Genomic DNA, 24,945 nt, shown 5'->3' with positions numbered 1-24,945 from the left:
ATCTTTAGGCAAGGAAAGTGCCCCAAGATCGATAATCACTAACGTATCTGCCGCATACTTGACTCGATAGCTCTAACATTATGGAGATAATGGACTTCTTTGAGAACTTTAAGACAACTATGATCTCTCTCCCAAGGAAGAAATGCATGTACACAGAAACTTACTAAATATTTTGCATCATTTTCAGGGTTTTCATGCACTTCAAACCACGCCCACTTATATTCTACAGATCCCTGGAGCCAGGTCATGGATTCTGTGACTGAATCCTCAGGCATGTTTAGCACCTGGCAACAGACTGACAAATGAAGAAAAAAAAAACACATGACCAGTGTTCTGTTTTAATTTTATGTCAGGAATAGCCTGTTCATTTACTGAGCTATTTGTTTTTGTCAGATGAGGCGTCGTGTAAGATGCAAGACCAATGGATGTTCCTCTGTGTTTGTTCTGATCAGGAAAAATTTGAGGGTCTGTTCCGGACTTACGATGACTGCGTGACGTTCCAGCTATTTAAGAGTTTCAGACGTGTCCGAATAAACTTCAGCAATCCCAAATCTGCAGCCCGAGCCAGGATAGAGCTTCATGAAACCCAGTTCAGAGGGAAAAAATTAAAACTCTACTTTGCACAGGTAAGGTCATTCTTATCAAAGTCAATCCTTTTGCCCTACATTAATGTTTGCCTTTTAAAAAATGTAAATGGAGCTCTTTTCTACTTTCAAATTGGTATGTAGTCAATAATGAGTCCACCGAGAAATGAACCTGTGTCATGATTCCCAGGAGAGGACAGCACAGAAATGTAGAAAGTGGCTCTGAGGATTGAGTGCCTGGGATCTATCCTGAATAACTGACCTAACCTCACTGGGCCTCAGTTTCCTCCTCTGTAAAATGGGGATGATGTTATATACCCCATACTGTTGTTAAAGGAATTATTGGGTATTAAAGTGCCTAGTATTTGGTAAATGCATAATAAATGTCAGTTAATAGATGTAAAGAATGCTCTAATCCCAACTGTTCCTAACACCCCAGCAAGGTTATAATTCGAACTTAGATTATATGACAGTTTTAGTGGACTGTATACGTTCTCAGTGGTTCACATCACATTTATAATAAAAGGTTACACACCTATGGAAATTAATTTTCTGTTTTACTGAATCCAAAAATAAATCCTGGCTATTCCAAAAATGGATGGCAGTTCTTGGCAATGCACACAGGGTCCACACACTAGAAAATCAGTGTCCGTCATGTCCCATTAGTAGGCACCTTGATCCATCTCTTACGGGTCGGTGAGCATTGTTCCCATTCTACAAAGACGGCATAAGAAAAAGAACATAAACTTGGCTTCTTTTTCAGAGCTGATAGCATTCTGTTTTATGTATACGCCCCATTGTCCTTCTCTGTTAACCTGTCCAAGGGCATTTCAGTTGTTCCCATATCCTGGCTGTTGTGAACAGAGCCGCAGTGAACAGGGGAGCGCTAATATCTTTTCAAGAACCTGATTTTAATGCTTTTGGATAAATACCCAGAGGTGGAATTGCTGGGTCATATTGTGGTTCTAGTTTTAATTTTTTGAGGAACTACCAACAGTGTACAAGGATTCTAGATCTTCCAGATTCTTTCCAACACTTGTTATCTTTTGTGTGTGTGTGTATTATTAGTGTGTGTGTGTGTGTGTGTGTGTTTTAAATAGCCATCCTGACAGGTGTGAACTGATATCTCACTGTGGTCTTGATTTACACTTTCCTGATAGTGAGCTCACTGAGCATTGTTTTCATTCACCTATTGGTCATTTGCATGTCTTCTTTGAAGAAATGTCTATTCAAGTCCTTAGTCGACTTTTTAGTTGAGTTATTAGTTTGGGGATTTTTTGTTTTTGTTTATGTTTTTTACTGTTGAGTCATAGGAGTTCCTTATATGTTTGGGGACTAACCCTTATCCTATATTTGGTTTGCAAATATTTTCTTTCATCCTGTGGATTGCCATTTCCCTTTGTTGATTGTTTTCTTTGCTGTACAGAAGACTCTTAGTTTGATATGGTCCCACTTGTTTATTTATTTTTTAAATAATTTTTTATTGATTTAGAGAGAGAGGAAGAGAGAGGAAAAGAGAGAGAGAAACATTGATGTGAGGTCAGTTGCCACTTGTACGCATCCTGACCAGGGATTGAACTTGTAACCTGGGTATGTGCTCTGATCAGAAATCAAACACACAACCTTATGGTGTACAGGATGGTGATCCAGCCAACTAAGTCACACTGGTCGGGGCTTTTATTTTAGTTTTTGTTGCTTGTGCTTCTGATGTCATCATCACCATGAAATCATCACCAAGCCATTATCATGAAACTTTCCTCCTATATTTTCTTCTAAGAGTTTTACAGCTTTATATCCTACATTTTAAGTCTTTAATAATCCATTTTGAGTTGAGTTTTGTGTATAGAGTAAGATAAGAGTCCAGTTTCATTCTTTTGCATGTGGACATCCAGTTTTCCCAGAACTGTTGTTGAAGACTATCCTTTCCTGATTGTGTATTCTTGACACCCTTGTTGAAGAACAATTGACCCCTATGTGTGGATATATTTCTGAGCTTGCTATTCTGCTCCATTGCTTCCTGTGTCTGTCTAAATTGCAGTACCATACTGTTTTGATAACTGTAGCTTTCAAATATATTTTCAAATCAGGAAGTGTGATGCTATTCCTCTCAAGATTGATTTAGCTCTTTAGGCCTTTTGTGGTTCTATATGAATTTTAGAATTTTTTCTATTTATATAAGATAAGTCATTGGGATTTTGATAAGGATTTCATTGAATCTTTAGATTACTTTAGGTAGTGTGAACAGTCTGCAATATGCAACAATATGGATGAACCTTGAGTACGTTAGCTAAGTGAATAAAACAGTCACAAAAAGACACATATTGCATGATTCCATTTATATACAGTATCTAAAATAGTCAAATTCATAGAACCAACAAGTGGAATGGTGGTAGCCGGGTACAGGGGAGGGGGAAATGGGACATTACTCATCAACAGGCATAAAGCTTCAGGTAGATGAGATAAATAAACTCTAGAGCAACAATGTACCTCTAGTCAACAACAGTGTATTTGCACAGTTAGAAGTTTGTTCAGAGCATAGATCTCACATTAAGGGTTCTTACCACAATAAAATAAAATAAAAACTAAAAAAGAAACAGAACTTAGACTTTGACCTCAGACCCATGTTCATATCCCACACTGCTAAAAACATGTGACTTATAGAAACTTCAGTTTCTTTGTCTGTTAAAACCCCACTTGATTCCTTAAAAAGTTAAACATAGAGTTACCATCTGCTAGGTATATATTTTTTAAAAAATTGAGAATTAGTCTCAAACAAATACATGTATACATAAGTTCCTAGCAGCACTACTCACAATAGTCAAAAAAAGGTAGCAACAACCCAAATGTCCATCAGAGTGAACAGGTAAACAAATTGCGGTCTCTTCATTCAGTGGAATATTATTCACCCACAAAAATGAATGAAATAGTGATACACGCTGCAACATGGGTGAAACTTGAAAACAGGATGCCAAACGAAAGAAGCCAGACACAAAAGGTCACATGTTCTGTGAGTCCATTTATATGAAGTGGTCAGAACAGGAAACCCACAGAGGTAGAAATCAGATCCGTGCTTGCCAAGTTCTGGCTGGAGACAGAAATGCTAGTGACTGTTTAGTGGGTGCAGGCTTTCCTTTGCAGGGTGAAAATGTTTGGGATATAGACAGAAGGGTGGCTGCAAGTATTGGGAATCTACTAAATGCCAATGAATTGTTTACTTCAAAATGATTAATTTCGTGTTATGTAAATTTTGCCTCAATTAAAAGAAAGAAAAGGGAAGAAGGAAAGGGAAGGAGGGTTGGATCTAGGGCTGGCAGCCTCAGCATCACCTGGTAACTTGTTAGCAATGCCAGTTCTTGGGCCCCACCCCAGATTTACTGAGTCAGAAACTCCAGGTATATGGTCAGCAATGTGTATGTTAGTAAGCCATCCGGGTAATTCTGGTGCACACTAAAAGTTGAGATCCACTGTTTTAAGAGTGAAATAAGATAATTGAGCGCCTGGTGTGTGGTAAGAGTAATTATTAAGGCTAAAAGTGAGACTCTGCTCCTTAGTGTGCCAACGTGGCACATCTGAGCCATAATGAATTCATGCGTCTTCATTTCTACTCTGAAAGGTTCAGACTCCAGAGACAGACGGAGACAAACTGCATTTGGCTCCACCACAGCCCGCCAAACAGTTTCTCATCTCACCCCCTGCATCTCCTCCCGTTGGCTGGCAGCCCATCAGTGATGCCACGCAGGTCCTCAACTACGACCTCCTCTATGCCGTGGCCAAACTAGGCCCAGGTAAGCTCTGCAGCCCTTTTAAAAATAAGCATGTGTCAACAACCTAGGAAAGCCTTAGAATGAACGAGATGAGCAGCCTTGACATCCTGGCTTCATGGTCACATCTGCGTTTCTAATGGATTTATTGCTCTGTGTAGACAATGAGGAGGATGATGAATGAGAATGTAGCATGAGAATCTGTAGCAGTTTAAGAGAATCTCTGGAACCAGTTCTAAAATGTCTGTCCATGTGACATCTAGATTGCAATGCAGATAGTTGGAGATTGAAAAAAACAATTTAATTCTTATGGGATTATGAAGTTATTTCCTCAGATCAAGCAATGTGAGCCAGATCCGCTGGCATGAGGCTTCTGTGCAAGGCAACCATTTTATTGCCATTGTAGGGATGCCCAGGAACCCTTTGCCTGCCAAAGAGAAGCTTCCAAGTCCCCAGGAAGGTGATCACAGTAGCCTCAAACTTTAGAAAAATCTTATGGTCACTTTGTTCCAATGTTGGTATATGTATCTCGGATTTGTTCATTTTCACTGCAGTATAGTATTCTGTTGGGTGAATATACTGTTACTCTTTATGCATCCATTCTCTGGTTGATAGACACTTAGAATGTTTCCAGTTTCTTGCCATTATAATTAAATCTACAGTTAATCTTCTCGTACATCTCTCCTATCCACTTTTCCAGAAGTTTCTTTATGTATTTTACCAAGGAGTAACAGTGTCCGCATTTCAGCAGATGTTGCCACCGTGCACTCCAAAGTGTATTTCCAGTATTCTAGCAGGAGAGGAAATAGTGCAGGGGCTGCCACCAGGGGGCAGCTGTGGGTTCCAAGGGAAGTAATGGCCATTGTGTCTGCTCCATTTTCCGGTCGTTCTTCAGGTGTGAGGGGGGGCTTTACAAATATGACCCCGATGCCCTGACCGCTCCAGAAGAGATTCTAATTACATTGATTAGAATCCAGACATCAATATTTTTTAAAAGCTCCCCAATGATTCTGTTGTGCAGATGAGTTCAAGAACCACCCGTAGCCAAAGGCCAGGGATGGTACATTTATAAATTCTTACCAGTATTCCTTAGTGTGATCAGGAAAACATGTGGATCAGAATCACCCACCCCCGAAATCTGCAGTTATCAGACATAACTGCATTATCATAGAGTTATGATACAGTTATGTATTCATTATGGGTTTGAGGAACATGGGTATGTCCTGATGTGTCCAGTTCTGAGAGATTCCTGAGGACTTTCAGGGGTAAAACCAGGCACTTCCCAGGCAAAGCAGGATGGGCAGGTCACCCTCCAGGACCCTCAGATTAGCACGGGGCTACTGGGATTAACAGGAGCTCCCTGGAAGGGAACTACTGGCGGGGCTGTGTGTGGCCTGAAAGTTGAATTATGGGAGTCTCAAGGGCAGGCTCCGTGGGGTGTCTGAAATCACCATCAGTCACTCAGCTTCCGGGCCTTTGAAGTGGCCACTGGATTCCCTCAGGGGGCCTGTGCGAAGCAGCAGGTGTCTAGTTGAGATGGGCTGATGAAAGAAGCAGAGTAAGAACAAGGGAGATGTTTGTGAAGTGGGATTTCCTGGAGAGCCCGGTTCATGCACAGGAACCCTGAGCTCCTGCGGTCCCCATCCAAAGAGAGCGTGTCTGTCACAGGTTTGTGGCGGAGTGTAAGGGTCGAGCCTGCTCGGGTCAAGCCTCGTGGAACCACTGCCCACAGTAATTCAGGACACTTCCGAAGCTGGGAAGCACACCCTTGGACCCATCAGAGCCAGGGTCCTTGGAGCTGCCTGGCTGTGCTCAGATATTGACAAGAACACATTTGAACACTTTGTGCGATTGGTTTGAATGTCAACAAACAGAGCTCCTCAGAGCATCACTGAGGCCTTGGCTAGAGGACCTAGGAATCCCTGGCCAACTGGCATGTCACAGGAGGGACCCAGAGGCCAGAGATGGGGGAGAGATAACTTGCCAGTGACCGGGCTTCCAATGAAGCGCTCTTCCCGGTTGCTCTCTGTGAAGGAGGCTCAGGCCAAGTCCCACTCTCTGACCAGCAGATCCCAGGGGCATCGTGTCCATTCACTTGGAGCTGGTAATTCAATAAATCAAATCATTTTTTAACCCAGAATGAGAAAGGAAATTCATAAGCAGTTCATGTTCATGAAGCTTAATGCAAAGAAAAGATCAAGGTGGGTCTCAGACACCCCCAGAGCTAACAGAGTGAGTCCGGATCTGGGGGGCACTTCCGGGGACCAGTGTGATCCGGGACTAAGGGAGGCAGAAGGGACAGGTGGAATGGGACTTCGGCCTCAGAAGGGCTGCCCCCAGAGCCTGGCACGGAGGAGGGAGGAAGAAGAAGAAAATGGTCTTAAAGAGGCAGAGATAAAAAGGAGGTTTTTTAAAAATCTTTATCGTTGAAAGTATTACAGATGTCCCTCCTTTTTTCCCCCACTGACACCCTCCCCCCACCCTTAATCACTGTTGTCTGTGTCCATTGGTTGTGCATATATGCCTATAGATTCTTTGGTTTATCTCTTTCTGTCCCCAAACCGCATTCCTTCTGAGGTTTGTCAGTCTGTTCCCCACTTCCACATCTATGGATCTATCTTATTTGTCATCTTATTTTGTTTATTATGTTCCACAAGTAAGTGAGATCATGTGATACTTGTCTTTCTCTGACTGGCTTACTTTGCTTAGCATAATACCCCCCAGGTCCCTCCATGTCGTCTCAAAAACTAGGAGATTTTTCTTTCTTACAGTTGCATAGTACTCCATTGTGTATATGTACCACAGATTTTTTATCCATTCATCTACTGATGGACACTTGGGCTGTTTCCAGATCTTGGCTATTGTAAATAGTGCTTCTATGAACATGGGGGTACATATATTCTTTCTGATTGGTTTTTCAGGCTTCTTAGGATATATTCCTAGAAGTGGGATCACTGGGTCAAATGGCAAGTCCTTTTTTAACTTTTTGAAGAAACACCATAGTGTTTTTTATAGTGGCTGCATTTCCACCAGCAGTGTACTAGAGTCCCCTTTTCTCCACACCCTCGCCAACACTTGTTTTTGATGATTTGTTGATGGCAGCCATTCTGACAGGTGTGAGGTGATACCTCGTAGTTGTTTTAATTTGCATCTTTCTGATCATTAGTGACATTGAACTTTTTTTTTTCATATGTCTCCTGGCCATTTGTATGTCCTCTTTGGAGAAGCGTCTACTGAGGTCCTCTGCACCCACCCCCCCTTTCTTTTGTCTTCTTTTTGTTGAATTGTATGAGAACTTCCTATATTTGGAAATTAATCCCATATTTGATACATTATTAGCAAGTATGCTCTCCCATACAGTGGGCTTCCTTTTCATTTTGATGCTGGATTCTTTTGCTGTGCAGAAGCTTTTTAGTTTGATGTAGTTCCATCAACAATGTTTCATTCTCATTCACTGTGCTGCTAACCGATGAGCCTCACCTTTCCTTACCAGCTGCACGTGCTGTCTACCATTTCTGAAGTGCCCTGTGCCGTAAGCAGAGAAAGGAACAATTACTCTCCCCATTTTACATGGCAGAACACTGAGCTGTAGAAAGGTGGATGAACTTGCCAAGGGGACACAGCTGGTTGGTGGCAGAGGCTAATGTCAGACCCAGCTCTTCCGACTCCCCACTTGGCCAGATCCAAGGACCTATTAAGGTCACTGGCTGCCTCTGTGGACTTCGGGCCCTCTCTGCTCTGACACGGCCAAAACCTCTGTCCTCACCCGGCAGTGACACTTATCTGTAACACCACTGTAACTTCCAGAAAGCCTAACCCAGCGTCTGGGACGTGTGCAAACGAAGTCCTGTGCACTGCGTGGGCAGGAGCGAATCTCACGGGTCTCCTGCTTCCTAAGAATGGCTGATATTGTGTTGCTCGGACCAGCCATAATGTGGATGTGTTCCCCAGATACTTTTCTCTCCATTCCTTAACAGCAATCTGAGGCTGTTTCTCTTCATTTGGTTATTCATGTGTCCTTTTCCTGTGTCCTTGGAGCTCCTTCACTGCATAGAGATGAGTGATTTGTGTCCAGCCTTCAAGTTGGAAACACTGCGGAGTTCCATCAGAGGCCCGGGCCTGAGCCGGCCACAGCCTGCGTCCTCCCCACCCACAGCTCTGTCCCCTGCCCGGCCAGGTGCCGTGTGTGGGGTCGCTCCTTCAGTGTCCTCGTGACACTTTGCACGAATGCCCACTTCTCCCTGTGGTAATTTTCTGCTGTTTAGCCTATTGTCTTTCCTACTTTTTGAGGGGAGAATGCATGTTTTACTCGTTTTGGTATTCCCGGCGCCTGATGGCACCTTGCACGTAGTAGGTGCTCAATAAATACTGAATGAGGGACTAGATAGAGCTATGAGCCTGCCCAGAGATAATTCCTTCATTGGCAAATTATTGCTTTCTTCTGGCTTTAACCAAACCGAGCAAGGCGGCACCGAACTAATGTTTTCTCCAACAAAAGGACTTTTAGCATTTCCAATTTTTAAAAAATCATTTAGTAAAATTCATTTTTCATCCTTTGGCAGAATCATTTCAGTAACAAATTATAGCTCGTTCTGTGTCACGGAATGACTACCTCCATTCCGGGAACCCAGAAACAAATTAGATTGAGAGCAGAGCAAAGCCTCCCAAATGCTCGGAGGAGCGGAGGGGTGCTTCGGAGGACCGGAGGGGTGCTTCGGAGGAGCGGAGGGGTGCTTCGGAGGACCCGAGGGGTGCTTCGGAGGACCCGAGGGGTGCTTCGGAGGAGCGGAGGGGTGCTTCGGAGGGGTGACGAAGAGTGACTGGTAGAGCTGAGGGACCGAGAAGAAATGCGAGATCTAAAGATGCTGACCAAGAGTGAGTCTGAAGAGAGAACCCTCGCCCTGGCCGGGTGTTCAGTGGTCAGAGCATCAGCCCGTGCACGGAAGGGTCTCAGGTTTGATTCTGGTCAAGGGCACACACCTGGGCTCCAGGTTTGATCCCCTGCCCTAGTCGGGGTGTGTGCGGGAGGCAACCCATTGATGTCTCTCTCTCTCTCTCTCTTTCTCTCTCTCCCCTCTCTTTCTCTCTCTCCCCTCTCTTTCTCTTTCACTCTCTCTAAAAAAATTTTTTAAATAAATCAATGGAAAAATAATCCTCAGGTAAGGATTAGGAAGAGAACCGTAATGACAGAGCATCCCGGGCTGGGATCCAGGGCCGGAAGGAGCTCAGGCTCCGGGTCACTTCAGCAGACTGGCTGGCTTGTGGGCGCTGTGACCCTCAGGCGGCCTGGGAAGGCAATGACGTGCGTTATAAAGACCCTTTCATGGAGGACAAATGTGAGCATGAGGACCCAGGACTGGGCACAGACAAGCAGGGGCAGAACAGCACCCCGAAAGGAGCTCTGGGGACCCCTGTCCAGACTCCCTGGAACTTCTAGGGAGGCTCCTGAGACACGCAGGGGGAGAACAGTGCAGTTTCCGGGGAACCGCGATGGACCCAGACCTGTGGGATGCCTTTGCAGTCCTTAACAGCAGGGTGACCACTGAGGTCAGGGCCTGTGACATGGAAGAGGCACCTCTCAGCTCTGTTTATCACAAAGGGAACAAGTTTACATTCTGGGAAATGTAGGAGCACAGTGTCAAATTTTCTTAATCAGTGTCCCCATGACTGCATGTTCTGTTGTTGATCCAGAAAGTAGATAAACATAGACAAATTAGGAAAAAAGTTCAATAGAAACAATGACAAAAACTATATATATAGGGCTCACTGTGTGTCAGGTACTCAAAATATTATTGCGTTTAATGCTCAAGGCCACTCTGTGAGACAAGCATTGCTATCTCCTTCATTTATTCAGCTGGGGGATGTGAGGCACAGAGTGGTTAAGTAACTTGCCCGAGGCTGCACAGCTGGTAAGTTAAAATACATTCCTCTGCCACTAGCAAGAAGCAGAAATGATTGCTCAAGCCACCACCCTGGTTCCAGGGAATAAAAAGTTTGAGAAGAATAACATTAATGTCTCCAGGAGAAATTCAAGATTATTGCAAAAGGGAGTTTTAAAAATACAAAACAACCCATACATTTGGTTCCTCCACATTTCATTGCTCTGGGTCCTGGGGCTTCCCCCATTTTAAAACACACCTCCCGCACCAGCTTGACGTTTCTTCTCTTGTCCAGTGGGACACATGAGTCAGGATTTGCCTTTCTGTGCTGTTTACACAAAAGTCATCATGTCTATAAAACAGAAGCTTCTACATCTATATTAGTCCCCCTGGTGAATTTAGAGAAGCTTGTCATTTAACAGTGACCTAGACTAAATAAGATGGGCTTTGACCGGGGATGAGTTAATCGAATATTTATTATGGTTTATTGTCTAATACCCATTGTTTCTGACTCCTGAGAGAGAATAGCACTATGTTCTGTTTGGTTGTAAAACAAAACAAGAATAAAACCCAGCCCAGCAAAAGAGCTCATCTATACCAATCAGCAAACATGGCAAAACACAGGTATAGACTGCAGTAGCCCCGTGGTAGATCAGAGGGGGGATGGGAAATGCCACCCTTTGTTCTGCTCTCCAGGATGCTCCGGAAGGTCATGTTCATTGTCACTGAAATGCCTGCAGGGAGCCACATGAAAAGTCATTGTCTATTCCCTTTTTTCCGCCTGCTATTTTTAGCTCTTGTTAGGGAGATCAATTTTACTTAACTGCAGAGGAAGGCTTAAAATGGTGCTGGAGTTTCAAGCTGCCTACATCTGCTATATTTAGAAATTTTCCAAATTCTTCTCCATCAAAACATGCCGTCGTAGAGCAATTGTGCCGGTTTGCTGCTTGGTACATATTGTTTCCTCCAAATGGAAAATATATTTCATTAATTTATGTCACTTACAAGGAAGAACATTTTTCTATCCCAGGCTCATTGATTCAAACGTAGAGAAAATTCCTTTGTCAAAATATACCTATATTTTGGGTGCATGTGGCGTAACTATTACAGAAACCTCAATTCTTGTTAAACAATTGTCATTTTCTGATCACAGGTATGAAAAGCAAATAAAACAGCCAATCTCCAGTGTTCCAGTTGGTGCGGTCTCTTCGGGTCAGGCCCTTCCTGATCCTGGAGTACATGCTCACAATTTTATTAACTTCACAGGTAAAACATACACATTGTAGAAAAATAGAAAAGACACATGACCAAAATTCGTGTGTGTTCATGCATCTCATAGCTGTTTCCTTAACAAGACCCCTGATATCAGGAAAGGTAGAACAGGGTGACCATCCCCAGGAAGGAAGCCTCATGCCCCCATGACCAGGTGCACAAAGAGCTCAGACCAGCAGTTCCTGCTTCTCTTGTGTTGGCTGCTTCCTCTCATCACATGTGGACAAGCCCTACCTCCCAAGCTTTACGGCTCCTTGTCTCTGGTCAACCTTGACCTTCTAACTCCTCCTCCCTCTGTGGTCTCCTTAGTCTTTCTCAACCTTACCCTCCTTCTAGGGCTCCACCTCCTTGTCACAACCACTCATTCAGGTCTTCAGTCAATCAGTTTCCTCCACCAGTTCATTTAGATCCTCAATAACTCTGGAGCGAATGAAGACAAATGGCTGCTCTAATCCAGTCTTAGAGGGAAACCCCCAAAAGATAAGCAAACTTTCTGTAATTGAAAGAGAGCAGCTTTCGTGACGAAACCACAGAAGTGTTCTCTCTTTCCCCTCTCCTCATCTAACCAAGAACCCCTTCTGTTCTCCTACTTTGATAAGGGGCAAGGAGAAAGACTCGAATCATTCGTGTCAATAACATTTTCTTATTACAGGAAAGTAGGTCACTAGACCTACTGAGGGAGGGAAGTCAATGGTGTGCAGCCCGGATGTGTTTTCCGCACCATCCCAACCTTATTCCGAACATCAGAGACAATATGGTGATTGTGCTTTGACCTCCACAGGCCTCAGTTGGAGTCTCGGCTCCACCACCTGTTTGTGATGACCCTGAGCAATGTACTTCATGCCTCTGGCTCGTTTTTTTAATGGTAGTTATTTGACAACTTGCAAGGTCATCTTGAAGAAGGAATAACTAATAACCATCAAGCACTTAGTCCAGGGCCTGCACATACAAACTAGCACGTTCATGGCCGTTCTGCTCTGTTCTGAGTAGTGTTGTTTAGCAGGGCATCCTCAGAGAGATGTTTCCTCTCCAGTAGCTGAATTAAGGTGTGGAAAGCTCTCAGAATGGTGTCTACCAGCCAGAAAGAACCACGTGCAGGTGGTGGTGATTGTTATTGAAATGGGCCTATTCTTTGAACTGCCAATGAAATACTTGGGTTGGTCTTTGCTTCATACGCTTTTCACCCAGGCTTACAGGGAGCTCGTCCACAGAAACAGCTGCTGCGTGAAGGAAAGGGACAGGGTTGCTATTTGGTGATTGATCCACCCTCAAGTCCACTTATAACATTTTTCTCTCCTGGCTTTTCCAAAATTAAATATGGGCTCAAGGAAACACAGAGGAATCACAGAAAGGAAAATATGCAAAGGATTTTTGTCCCTGGAATATTTCTTTCTTTCTGCAATATTTCTTTTGCAATATTCCTAAATCCTTCTTTCCATATCTGTTTACAAATTAAATTCTTTCTCCACTTTCAGATAGAAGTTGTAAATAGGCAGCTACCAAACTGCTATGATTTTAAGTTTCCAATAAGTCCCTCTGCCCTGGAACACGTCTGTTTTTTTTAAGTTCCTGTAGCTACAAGAGAAGCTCCAACAAGAGAAAAGGTCTTTCTCTTGCTTTAGGATGACAGTGAAAACTCAGGATGTGAGTTTGAATCCAGAGTCTACTTTTGAGCAGCTATGTGACCTTGGGGAACTTTCTTAACTTCTCTGTGCCTCAACTTCCTTAAGAGTAAAATCAGACTGTCGTGAGCATCAAATGATCTAACCCATCTACATCCACATGTCCATCCCTGGACATAGTAAATGCTCAGTGTATGTTACCTATATATTGTCACTTGGTTTTCAAATTGTGTCTCAGTCTCCTATTAAAATCTAAGCACCTATTTTTAAGTTCTTTTTTTTTTTGAAATTTTATTTTTTTGCATTTATCTTCAGATGGAATGGGAGGGAGAGAGGGAGAGAGAAACACTGACCTGAGAGAGACACAGCGATTGGTTGCCACCCGCACAACCCCCACGGGGGCCGGGTCGAACCGCAATCGAGGTACGTGTCCTTAGTGGGACTCGAACGCGGGACTCCCTGGTCCGCAGGCCAACGCTCTAACTGCTGAGCCAAGCCAGTCAGGGCTCTTTTTAAGTTCTTAACTGGCTGTTTCTCATGTGATATGTTGGAACTGACAGTCCTACACATTGCAGTTTGGTTAGCATCTCTGGGCAGCACCTGCTAAATGCCAGTGTCCGCACCCAATGCAGTGCCTATGACAAAAATAAAATCCCCATCACGTTTCAGATACCACTGGGAGTGTTTGAGAACCACACTAGTACACCATAGCAGTATTTATCAGGTGGCTTTCAAATGCGACAGAGACATCGAGGCAAGGACTGCCTGGTAAGGAACCTGAGGCATCAGTGTGGAGCAGACAGCAGAGGGGAAAGGGGGACAGTACAGAGAAGCGACACCTCTCCCCCCCACCCACACCCACGTTCCCTTTGGAAAAGTAGGGGAACACAAGATCGCCAGTAGGTACCTTAACACTACTGTTGCCTGGTGTGTCTGGATGGGAGGGGGTGCAGCTTTGGAAAACTCCTTCTGAAAAATGTTTTTTTCCTGTAACTCAGGCCTTCCCTTGAGGAATATTTTTGGCCCAAAACCAAAACAGCATTATCCCTGCCAGGACTGAGAAGGTTCCGACGTGGCAGGGCTGAAGCCAAGAAAGAGCCAGCCCACCCTCCCCGCCCCCGCTTCTGGCTGCCACTCTCCTCCCCACCTCTCCCAGTTGTCCCAGACCTGGGTCAGTGCCAGGCCCCTCATGGTCTCTGCAGGTGACAGGGAGCAGTCAGCGGGGCCTGGCAGCCTGTGGGCCCTCCTCTCCCTGCCAAATGCGAAGAAGTCCTACCCCAGCGCTTGAAAGGAAAGGAACTGTAGGTCTGAACACCTTTCAAGCACATTTAACATCACTCTGAACTCTCCCCTCAATCTCTGTGCTCAACCTCACCAACCGGCAGCTTGTCGGGCAAAACTAACACACATAGACACGCCACTGGGCTCATTCTGTCCATCGGGACCCGTGCTCCCACTTCCTCTTGAGAAAAATCACATTTACAATCAAAACATTGTGGGGAGGGAACTGCAGTGCCTTTTAAACATGACCGAGCCTGCAACGATTTAGTATCGGAGTGTCCATTCTTCTTCTCCATCAAATATAAAGAGCTCTTAATCCAAACTAAGGTTGCGAGCTCCGCGCACAGCCCAGCACAGCTCTGCGCTCGGGGTCCCTCGGGCACGTCCTTAGCGTTTGCCTTGGTGAGCCGTCATCTGTTCTTGACAGTCAGTGTAGATTATAACTGACACCTGCTTTTTCCCTGGGCGGTCCAGAACTCCCTGAGGGTTAGAGAATAAGGAAGACTGTTGTTTCTGATGAAAGGCTAACGCTGAGGCTGGTTTAGCGACAGCCAGGGCTGATGCTGGAATCCAGACCCGTGCGGTGGTACTCCCCCTGTGTCGGAGATGGAGCGGGTCACGCTGCCCAGCACCGGACGCCGTCTTCTCTGCGGGCTCAGCGCAGAGCTGAGAGCCTGAGAGCCGAGAGCACAGGCCCCTTGCGGGTGGGATGGCTCTCCACCCGAGCGGGGCCAGAGAGGGGCCAGGGAGAGGGGCCCGGAGGGGGGAGATCATGCAGCTCCTTCCACATACAGGGACCCACTGGAACTGGTGAAGTATCCACCCTAACACAGCACTTGAGAAGGGAAAAAGAGGGAATAAAACACTAAAAGGCAATTAATTTCAACTCAATTGTAGCGGTTTAGCTTGCCTCTGAACAAAGAGAACGTGTATGACCCTGGACCTATCAATTGCTGCATAACAACTTACCCCAAAATGAGTAGGACTTACAACAACGTCATTGATTTTGCTTTTTGGGCAGAGCTCAGGGGACAGCTCCCCCCTGCCCTGCGCATCCAGGCATCGTGGGGGCGGGGCAGCGCAGTCCGCAACCGGCCAATCCACTTTCAGGATGGCAGGGGGTGTGGCTGTGGGCCGAAGGCTCTGGGGGGCTGAAGGTCCGGAGCCTGGCGCCTCTCCATGGGCTGCTTGGGCTTCCTTAGGACCTGCGTGTGACGTCCCCAGCGTGAGCATCCTGACAGAGCAACGTGGACTGCATGGCAGTCTGCGACCTAGCTCAGAAGTCACCCGGTTACTCCTGCTGCTCCTGTCCGTCGAGGCCGCCGCGAAGGCCTGCCCAGTCCGCGGGAGGGAACTCAGTGGGGACGGCCCTTCGTGAAGAATCGTGCGGTTCTCGGAATAATGTTGGGCAGGAACTATTATGACCATCTTCACAAAACACAGAGAATCTGCAACACCATGTAACTTTCCTGTTGAGAATTCTCCTTGACTATGAAAGACAATAAAGTTAAAGCAAGACGGAAAGATAGAGGAGGGTCTTTGTTCAGAGCTCAGAGCCACCATAAGAGATAGAGATTAAGGTCTATCATTTACAGCCCTTGTCTTTCTATAACGTATCAAGTGTTGTCTCTCGAGAAGATCATTGTCAAGGAGACCATGCCTGGAAACACTAGCAATTGGCCAAACAAAAAGAGGCAGGTACAAAAGGAAAAATACTCCTTTTCTAGCCAGAGAACCGATATTCACTAAAAATGTAAGTTGTCATGAAAATGCATCAAAAGGAAAAGATAAAACTAGGCTCCCTTTCAGTAGAATCTCTTGTAGAACATGAAGCCAGTGGGAATAATGGGAGGGGTCGGAGCGTGTTCTTTGAAGTCGGTTGGGGTTTAATTGAGTTGGATTGAATCCTGGCTCTGCCATTTACTACCTGTGTGATCGCACTGTCCTCCTGGACGAACAAGGCATTATAGAACCCACATTACAGGACTGCTGTCTTAATTAAATATCTAATTTATGGGTCGTACTTAGAGCTGGGTCTGGCATTTGGCAAGTGCTCAGTAAACAGTGTGTTGGAGGCAGACGGCAAGCGTCTGGGACCCAGCACCGAGAGCGTGCTGACGATAAGGCAGATGCCTGCTCTTCGGTGGTTTTCCACTCAGTTGAAAAGCTAAAACTTACAGTCTGGCTGGTGTGGCTCAGTGGCTGAGCATCAACCCAGGCACCAAGAGGTCACGGGTTCTATTCCCGGTCAGGACACATGCCCACGTTGTGAGCCCGATCCCCAGTGGGGGACATGCAGGAGGCGGCCAATCAATGTTCTCTCTCATCAATATGTTTATCTCTCTCTTCCTCTCTTTATAAAATCAATAAAGGAAAGAAAACTTTTTAATAATTTAAAAAAAAAAAAAGCTAAAACTTACAAAAGTTTAAGTATAGGAGAAAAGCCCACATGAGCCTGTGTAGCAGACGTTACATGCATAGGTCATAAACGGTCAAGCTCGATGCCTTGGCAAGTCAGTAACATATTTATCGGGCCCTTCCACACACCTCAACTACAGCCGTCACAAAGGAATTTTGTCCGGGCTTCAGTGGGTTGAAACAGAAAACATCACCAGATAAAATGGTGAATCACACGAAAGGTGGTTCACCCTATCTCAAAAGAAGAAAATCAGAGATCTCATTAAAAAGGCACCTTGAGGATGGGATGGAGAGAGAAGGACGAGGAGAGAAACGCACCAGTGAGGAGAGAAAGCAGCAGTGGCCAAGGCGGAAAGGATCATGCGGTTTGGAGGGTCAGAATTCGTGGGGCCCCCCTGTTACCTGGGACCCAGCAGGCCATCACCTCTGCCTACTGCTGTTTCCAGCAGCGCCTCCACTCGGTCAAAGCTCTTCGCAACGAATCAGCTGCTTCGTTCTTTAACTATTGTGTAATATAACTAGATTGGTTCATCAGATTGAAAACCAGTCATTGGGGAGCAGCCGTGACCACAGTATCACCTTAAATAATCAAATCATGCATCTTACAAGGGCTGTATAAAGGATTGGACACATGGTTCTTTATTTTATAGTACAGTATCCTAAGGATGGGGTGGTTGAGCCCATTTAACTGATGAGGAAAACTGAGGCTTAGAAATGTTGTTGCACACTCAGACTCACATCCCCAGTAAGTGATCAAGTGAAGTTCCCAAATGTTTGTGGGAAGTTTATTCTGGCAGGGAGATTACTTGCTGGGGTGAGGAAACCCCATAAGAGTCTTCTGGGTGGGAGGGGGTGAACCAGGGGTAGGTCGATCATTACAAGCAGGGTGGGCAGAGGGAGCACATGAGAAATGGTTCAAGGATATTCAGTGATGCTTGGTGACTTATCCACAGTGGATGAAAGTGAGAGCAGCTTCAAGGATGACCGACTCTAAGGAATTGCATCTAGAAGGCTCCAAGGGAAATGGGATAGCTGGAAAGTAAATACAGATCGGCAGGGAAAATACATTGTTCTGCTTTAGATACGTGGGTTTAGAAAAGAGTAGGAGCCTTAGATGGAGTTGTCGGTATGTCGAGGGGCAGGTGTGAGATCAGGCGTGAGATCAGGCCTGAGCACGTAGCTTCCCACAGGGACGGGCACGGGGAACTCATCTGTCCCAGAGAGAGAATGTTCTGAGAAAAACAACAGAAATGCCGAGAAATAAAGCGAACCTTCACCTTCCGCTTGCAGAACTTGGCTGTATTTTGAAAGCCGCCGGTCCAAGGGTGCCATCTATCCCTGGAAGACGTCATCAAAGGACCTGTCCCAGCAGTCACTGAGGTTTTAGGAAGGTTTCTCTTTCCCTCCGTCACCACAGTTTTCTTGTTAGGAATCTGAACGGCTCCGACTCCCCTTTACCACACGTAAACATAGCGTCTACATCAGCAGCCCACGTCGGCGCGATGCTGATTCTTAGAAACCATGCATAATTACTGATAATTTTAGAAAGAATTCAAGAAGGGGCCAACTCATGGCCCGTATGCCCAAGATGGCGTGATATGAACTTCCTGGGGCACCTGGACCAACAGTCGCCAACAAATTCTCTGCAGTTGTGCCGGAACACGCCACAACGTCCGCAGCCGCCTCCTCGGCCCAGGGACTCAGCCTCCTCCCTCCCAAGGACAGGAAGCAGACTGGGGTCACCTCCACCTCCTCCAGATGTGCAGAAATAGGGGCGCTGTCTGAAACCTGTCTCCATCCACTCGGGAAGAGAGGAGACAGGACGCTGGCATCTGTTTTGAGCAGTGGCCACGCCTATTCCAAAGGCCCAAATGAGAATTTAACTTTGGAGCATGTACCAGAGGGCTGGGGATTTGTTTCACGGGGTTATCGGAAAACCCCAATCAGTGCATTTTCTGGGGCTTTGGAGCCCGGTCTCCTTTCTGCTCAGAGGGAAAGGTCAGTTGAATACAGACAGGAGGCCTGAGAGGGTGATGGGTGCGAGCCTGCTCGTCCTTGAGGAGAAATGCTGCTCTGCGTGGCCCCGCCCACTGCACGGGGACAGGACCTGCCCCGCCTGTGAAGACGGGTCCCATGGGCTCCTGGTCCCCATGCAGGGTGACAGTATTGACACAGTCCCTCATAGTACAGGGATAAGCTGCAGCCCAAAGAGAAAGAGGCCAAAAAAAAAAAAAGAGAGAAAGTCAATCCGGCAAGACCAAAGCTATTTCTGTCTGTTTTGTGGGCTCTCGACAGCCGTTCAGCTTTGCTGGATGTTGATGGAAGAAAGTTTCCAGAGGTAGAAGAATGCAATGTCTGAGCTGATAGCCGTGAGCTATGTCTGCTACCAAGGAATCCGACGTTGGTGCCTCGACAGAAAGTGGCCCTGCACAGGGAGTCCCCCGACAGGGTGCCCTGCTCAGGGTGCTTGCCCCTCCCCCATCCCAAGTGGGCCCCCAGCACCCCTAGATGGAGAGGAAGGCACCCACTTCTGAAAAGTAAACCCATTGCAACTAGAGGGGTCTTTAAGGGGATATTCTTTATGCAAGTATATTTTACTTTTTTTTTTTAAGCTAGCTTCTTACTAACAGATGGAGAAGGGGGCGGGTGTCTGGGGGGGGCCCCACTGGCCAGGGTCCCTGTGTCGCCTCCTCACCCCCAGGTGGCAGACTCTTCAGCCAGCCTGGCCTCAGGGGACAAGACACTGGCTACTCCACTTCCCTGCGTCACAGCCCCAGGCCCACGGAGGGGACTCAGCGGCCCCTGTGTTTCTTCAAAAGGCCCCCAAACCTGCAGACTTCGAAGCAATCCTGCCCACGGAAACAAGACCCGCCCGTCTGATTACTCAGAAGGCCTTGCTTCCTGCCCCTTGCTTGAGGGAGTCTCGTTGGGACCTGCACGGTGATCCCGAAGGAAGGAGAACACGGGAGAAACCCTGGGTGCAGTGAGCCCCATCTCTGCTTGCTGAGGAGCAGGCGAGCATCCCGTTCTCCCCGAAACATGGGGAGCTTGTCAGAGCGCAGTTGGCACCGGCGGCCGGGAGTGGCTTCTTGTCCTTCATGTGTCCTCAGTGTCCCTCCCTGCACTGCCCTGCACCTGCGTGATTATTGTCTTCAGTGAAAACCACGGTGCCAGGGAAGGGAGGGAGGGGCACTTGTGTGGCCCTCCCGGGACCACAGCCCTGCTGCCACACGAAGCCCTGCGACCTTGGGGCCCCCCAGGTGCAGGGAACCAATGTTGATGTCCCTGAGTCAGGGTCGACGACCTCCTACCGGACCCTCTTCGCCAGCTGTTGGAGGACCGCGCTCAGGTCGGCCCCCGCTGGCCCACAGCCTTTCCTGCGCCTCTCAGAGAGGGCCAGCTCCTGTTGGTGTCTTTCCTTAGCACTATCTACCTTTGGATATGGATAAAAGTGACAGAGTTCTTGACGGAGAGCAGAGCAGATACACTGACGTGGGTTCTGAGTAGCGTCTGTGTTATCCCGCGACTGCAAGTGGACGCCAGTGCCCACCGTCAGCTCCGGTCCTCCGGGTGACAGGCAACGTGTCTTGAGGGAACCAGTTATGTCTCTCCTTCCTGGTTTTGCTCTGTGTCCCCTGTTTTTTGTCACTGTCCTCTCCTGAACCTCTGGTGTCCACTGGTCCTCGTCGGCTCGTTAACATCAGAGATGTTCTACATGTTGACACGACCCTCTCTCCACCTTCACGTTCACCAGATTGAGACTGAGAGAGGCTTCCTGAGCCGTGTTTCTTGGCTCTGGTTAGCTCTGTCCTTTGCTACGGCCATGTCCAGGGCCAGGCTGGAGGTGGGACACTCCGTTTCTGTAAAATATCAGCTGCCCTCACCCAGGAAAGCCTTTGCTCTGTACCCCCAGATATTGAGGAGAGTGCAGTAAAGACTCCCCTGACTCTTGGTGGACAGAGAATGCTCTCAGCAGGGTATGGCTCCATGGCTTTGCTGGGGCTGCCGTGACCAAGTACCACAGAGCAGGACGCTTAAACAACCAACGCTGACTAACACGTGCTGGAGGCTAGAAGTTTAATATCAAGGTGTTGGGAGGGCCATGCCCCCCTGAAGATGCCGGGAAGGGACCTCTTCCAGCCTCCCTTCCAGCCTCTGGCGGTTCCTGGCTTGTGGGGACCACAATCCAACCTTCCGGTGGCGTTCTCCCTGGGGTCCTTCATCCTATGTCCCCTTTCCTAAGGACACCACTCATCTTTAAAGAAGGGCCCTCATGGTCTCATTTGAACTTAATCATCTGCAAAGACGCTAATTCCAAATAAGGTCACATTCACAGATCCCAGGAATTAGGACTTCATCTTTTGGCGGGGTGGGGCGGGGGGCACATAATTCAACCCCTGAAAGTTTAAATCCTCCCCACATGACTTAGAAGAGCTCTGGTACCCCTGCACTGTCGGGGCTCCTCCTTCCCCGACGGGGGCACCCAGAATGTAACACTCGCCTCGCGAGAGTGTGCTGTTTTCGCCAAGAGGAGCACAGTGGCACCTGAGCAGCGCCCGAGGCCTGGGGCTGACGATGCCCATTCTAGCCGCCCGGAAGGGGCCCTTTGCACTACAGACGGCGGCTGCAGGCAAGGTTCCTGGGCGGGGTGGCATCCGGCTTTGATCCTGGAGAAGAGGCGGGCTTTAGGGAAGCTCAGAGAGAGGCGTGGCTGTGCCAAATAAAAGTTTGCGCCAACCCTGGCTGGTGTGGCTCAGTGGTCGCCGGTTCAATTCCGCTCAGGGGACATGCCCAGGTTGAGGGCCCAACCCCCGGTGGGGGCGTGCAGGGGGTGGTCAATCGATGTTCTCTCTCATCGATGTTTCTATCTCTCTCTCCCTCTCCCTTCTTCTCTCTCTAAAATGAATTAAAAAAAGAAAAAGTTTGTGCCACATAAACGTTGTTGGTTTGCTGGGTATAACACGTGGCTGTCATGATTAGGGACCTACAGGTAAACCAGTTTGACCAAAGCCAACAGGGAATCGATGGAGGTAATGTCGGCAAAGATTGTACAGAGCCTTCAGTCCTAGTCTGACAAGTCAGGACCGGGTCTCAGTGAGACCCGGAGAGCCACTGAACAGGAGGGCGTGGGAGACGTGGCTTCTAGATTTCGCTGTTGCTCCATGAAGGATGGGACGGAAAGGATGAGCTGTTAGGAGATTAAGGTGAGAACTTTCAGGCCTGCAGACTGAGCATGCTCCCTTCTCCTGCCCCACCCCCAGGAGGCCTTCTCCTTGTCTTTGAGACCCAGGTCAACTGTCCCCTCTGCTAGGAAGCCTTTTGGAGTTACTCGCCGCTTACAATTTGACACCATAGTCCTTGATGTATTTCCACCCGGCACTTACCATGGCATACTGGGACACCTTTTCCCAAAAGCCGCCACCGGACTGTGCTCTTGTTCGTTCTGCTTTGTGGCTACAATGGGCCAGACCTAGGAGGTGCTCAGTCTGCACCCCCTGAAGTGCAAAGACAGACAGGAAGCCAGCTGGCTAACAGCAATGGGATGGTGAGGTGAGCAAGTTAAGAATGGTAGACTTTTAGGACTGAAAGGGACCTTGATAATCACCTAACTCAGTTACCCAGTGACTACTGCGAATCCCAAATGAGCAAGGATCCTGCCTTATTCCGTCCCGGGGAAGCTCTTGCTGTAAGACATGTCTAGCTGGAAAACATAGAGACTACTTTATCCAAAAGGTGCAGAAGTGATCGACTCAAGGTCACTCAGCAACTAGCCACGTGTTAGGAAATCGGAGAGAAACCGATAACTCGCCGCCAGACCCATTCAGCCCTCGCCGGGACCCTGTGGAGCGGGGGTTCCATTCTGATGGTTCCAGGCGAGGGTCCGAGGCTACGAGAGGGTCAGCATCTCCAGTGCTGCAGGTGATAGTGGTCGGTCTGGGACCGTGACAGGCTGACCTCATTCCGCTTTCCAACACCCCGCGCTCTCCGCGGGTAAGATCCCAGGTTCCTGAGACTGTCAGTTCCTCTTCTCACTTCCTGAGGGAGCCTCCCGGGAAACCGTTTCTCACCCCCACGTCTCTTGCTTTTCAGGAGAGAAGTATGAGCTCCACGCGGGCACTGAGTCCACCCCTAGTGTCGTCGTGCACGTGTGTGACAGCGACACCGAGGAAGAGGAAGATCCAAAGACGTCCCCAAAGCCCAAGATCATCCAAACCCGGCGTCCCGGCCCGCCGCCCTCCGTGTCCAACTGAGCTCTCCGCTCCGCCTCGTCGACAATACGTCTCCTCTTTATCACGCCTCCTTTTCCCCCTGATGTTTGTTGGGAAAAAAAAAATGCCTTTAAATCACTGGGTGTTTTGGTTGTTTGAGATTCCTTCCTTGTAATCAAGCCTCTCAGACAAAAGGGCTAGGAAAGGTGATATGTATCCTGATCATATCATACCATCAATTTAATCCATTATTTAGAAGGTTCTAGACAAAAAAAAAAAAAAAAAAAGTAGTATTTTCTTATTCAACAATCAGCACAGCCTGTATCTTCCTTCTCTCGTGGTGATCCAGGCCAGAGACATCCGTGACGAATTGCACCTGTGTTGTTTGTGAGTTGTTTCAGTCCCGGTCCTGACGTGTGTGTGTGTGTGTGTGTGTGTGTGTGTGTGTGTGTTTATTCCTGGCCACTCGCGTAGGACCATAAGTACACTTGAGTTTGACTGCATGAGATACCCCTACCCAATCTCACTCAGTCCTCTGCATCCCGACATTCCCAGGACATGCATGATCACCAGCATTTATTTCCATGATTTGAGGATATACTATTAACTCACAGATGGTCAGCATCCGGCCATGTCCTCTCTAGATTAGAAAAATTATCAGCAGCGCCCAGCGCCACAAGTCTGGGTAGAGTCACTATTTTTAGTCCCTACTTCATAGCTCTGTTAAAATTCCCGGAGGCAGAACTGAGCTTGGCCCCAAAGATATTCCTCTGTAGGTTTTGAACACCACATCTGTGTAGAACTTCCCCAGCCTCCCTGGGGAGGCTTGTCCAGGGTGACGGAGACCGATTTCAGACAAACCTATTTATAACACAAGTTTCCTGGTGTCTGAATGATTGTTTTTTTCTCTTTGTATATTTGTACAAACGTTTCAGCTGTGCTTTTAAAATCTGGATGTTTTTTATTTAGTGATCGTTCAGCTGCTTTAAAACATAATATGTGCATTGCTTATGAATGCATTCGTAAACGAATTCAGATAACGAGATAACAGTACACTCTATTATGGATAATGTCGACTTTTGAAAGGGCGCACAACTTCTCATGCCAATGTAGAAACCATTAGCCAACATCTTTGCTGTCAAGACCACTTGTTTTTAAATAAAGTGAAGATGTTCAGGTCAGTGGTAGATCACTTGGATGAAGCTGACGCTCCAGAATGTAGCAGCTGCTGAGCATGTTAAAAGGCGAAGGTGACACACACGTATGCCCACCCTGCTCGTGCCACGCCCCTATTGCTCAGAAAGTGGCTTGTTTTCGTTACATGTGATTTTTCTATCTCTCTAGCCCAAAGTGCATTACAGAAGCTACACCTCCAGAACCATTACCTTCTGCTCTGTGTGCCAGGCCTCATCTGCTCCTGTCCATGAATGAATGACTTCAGATGCAAATGCCAATTACAATGGAGTGGGGAAATACTTTATTATCCAAGCCTCAGCAACACACACAAGGACAAGAACACAGCCAACTGATAGAAGGATTGTTGTGGTTTTTGACTAAGGTGTATGTTAGTTTTATCAGAAACTTAAAATACAGACTGATCACTCAGAGATTCAAGTCCGTTCTACTGTGAATATAGCAATATAATACTGGACACAGTATGGGTGAAACTGAGGACAGTACTGCCTGTAAAGTCTTGAGTTTCCATAAGAAAAATGAAGGTTCCTCTTAAAAATAAAGTCTGAGGAGTGTATGATAAGCAAATCCTTTGACTTTCCGTTGCTGTGGAGATTTTTGGTTTTTCCTTGACAGATGAGATTAGACTGAGTAGTGGAGAAATGTCGCCCTCTAGTGGAGGAAGATTGGCCTCCTCTGTTGAGAGGAACAGAAGTAAGTGCCCCTGTCAACCATTTTGTGCTGAA

General features: G+C 47.1%; 1 protein-coding gene across 9 annotated transcripts in view; it reads left to right on the top strand.

The window, feature by feature from the left end:
- RCAN2 (regulator of calcineurin 2) overlaps positions 1 to 23,307 on the top strand; it is a 254,821-nt gene extending 231,514 nt beyond the window's left edge. For all 9 annotated transcript variants that reach the window (XM_036248988.1, XM_036248986.1, XM_036248981.1 and 6 more), the window contains 3 exons: positions 453 to 626; positions 4,198 to 4,369; positions 22,908 to 23,307. In XM_036248988.1, coding sequence (XP_036104881.1) covers positions 453 to 626; positions 4,198 to 4,369; positions 22,908 to 23,068 — 507 coding nt within the window. In that variant the 3' untranslated portion in view covers positions 23,069 to 23,307. The remainder of the gene's footprint in view (positions 1 to 452; positions 627 to 4,197; positions 4,370 to 22,907) is intronic.
- The last annotated feature ends 1,638 nt before the right edge of the window (positions 23,308 to 24,945 follow it).

This window comes from Molossus molossus, unplaced genomic scaffold (genome assembly GCF_014108415.1).
Source record: "Molossus molossus isolate mMolMol1 unplaced genomic scaffold, mMolMol1.p scaffold_m16_p_8, whole genome shotgun sequence".
Lineage (NCBI taxonomy): Eukaryota > Metazoa > Chordata > Mammalia > Chiroptera > Molossidae > Molossus > Molossus molossus.
This window is presented reverse-complemented; position numbering and strand designations above follow the sequence as displayed.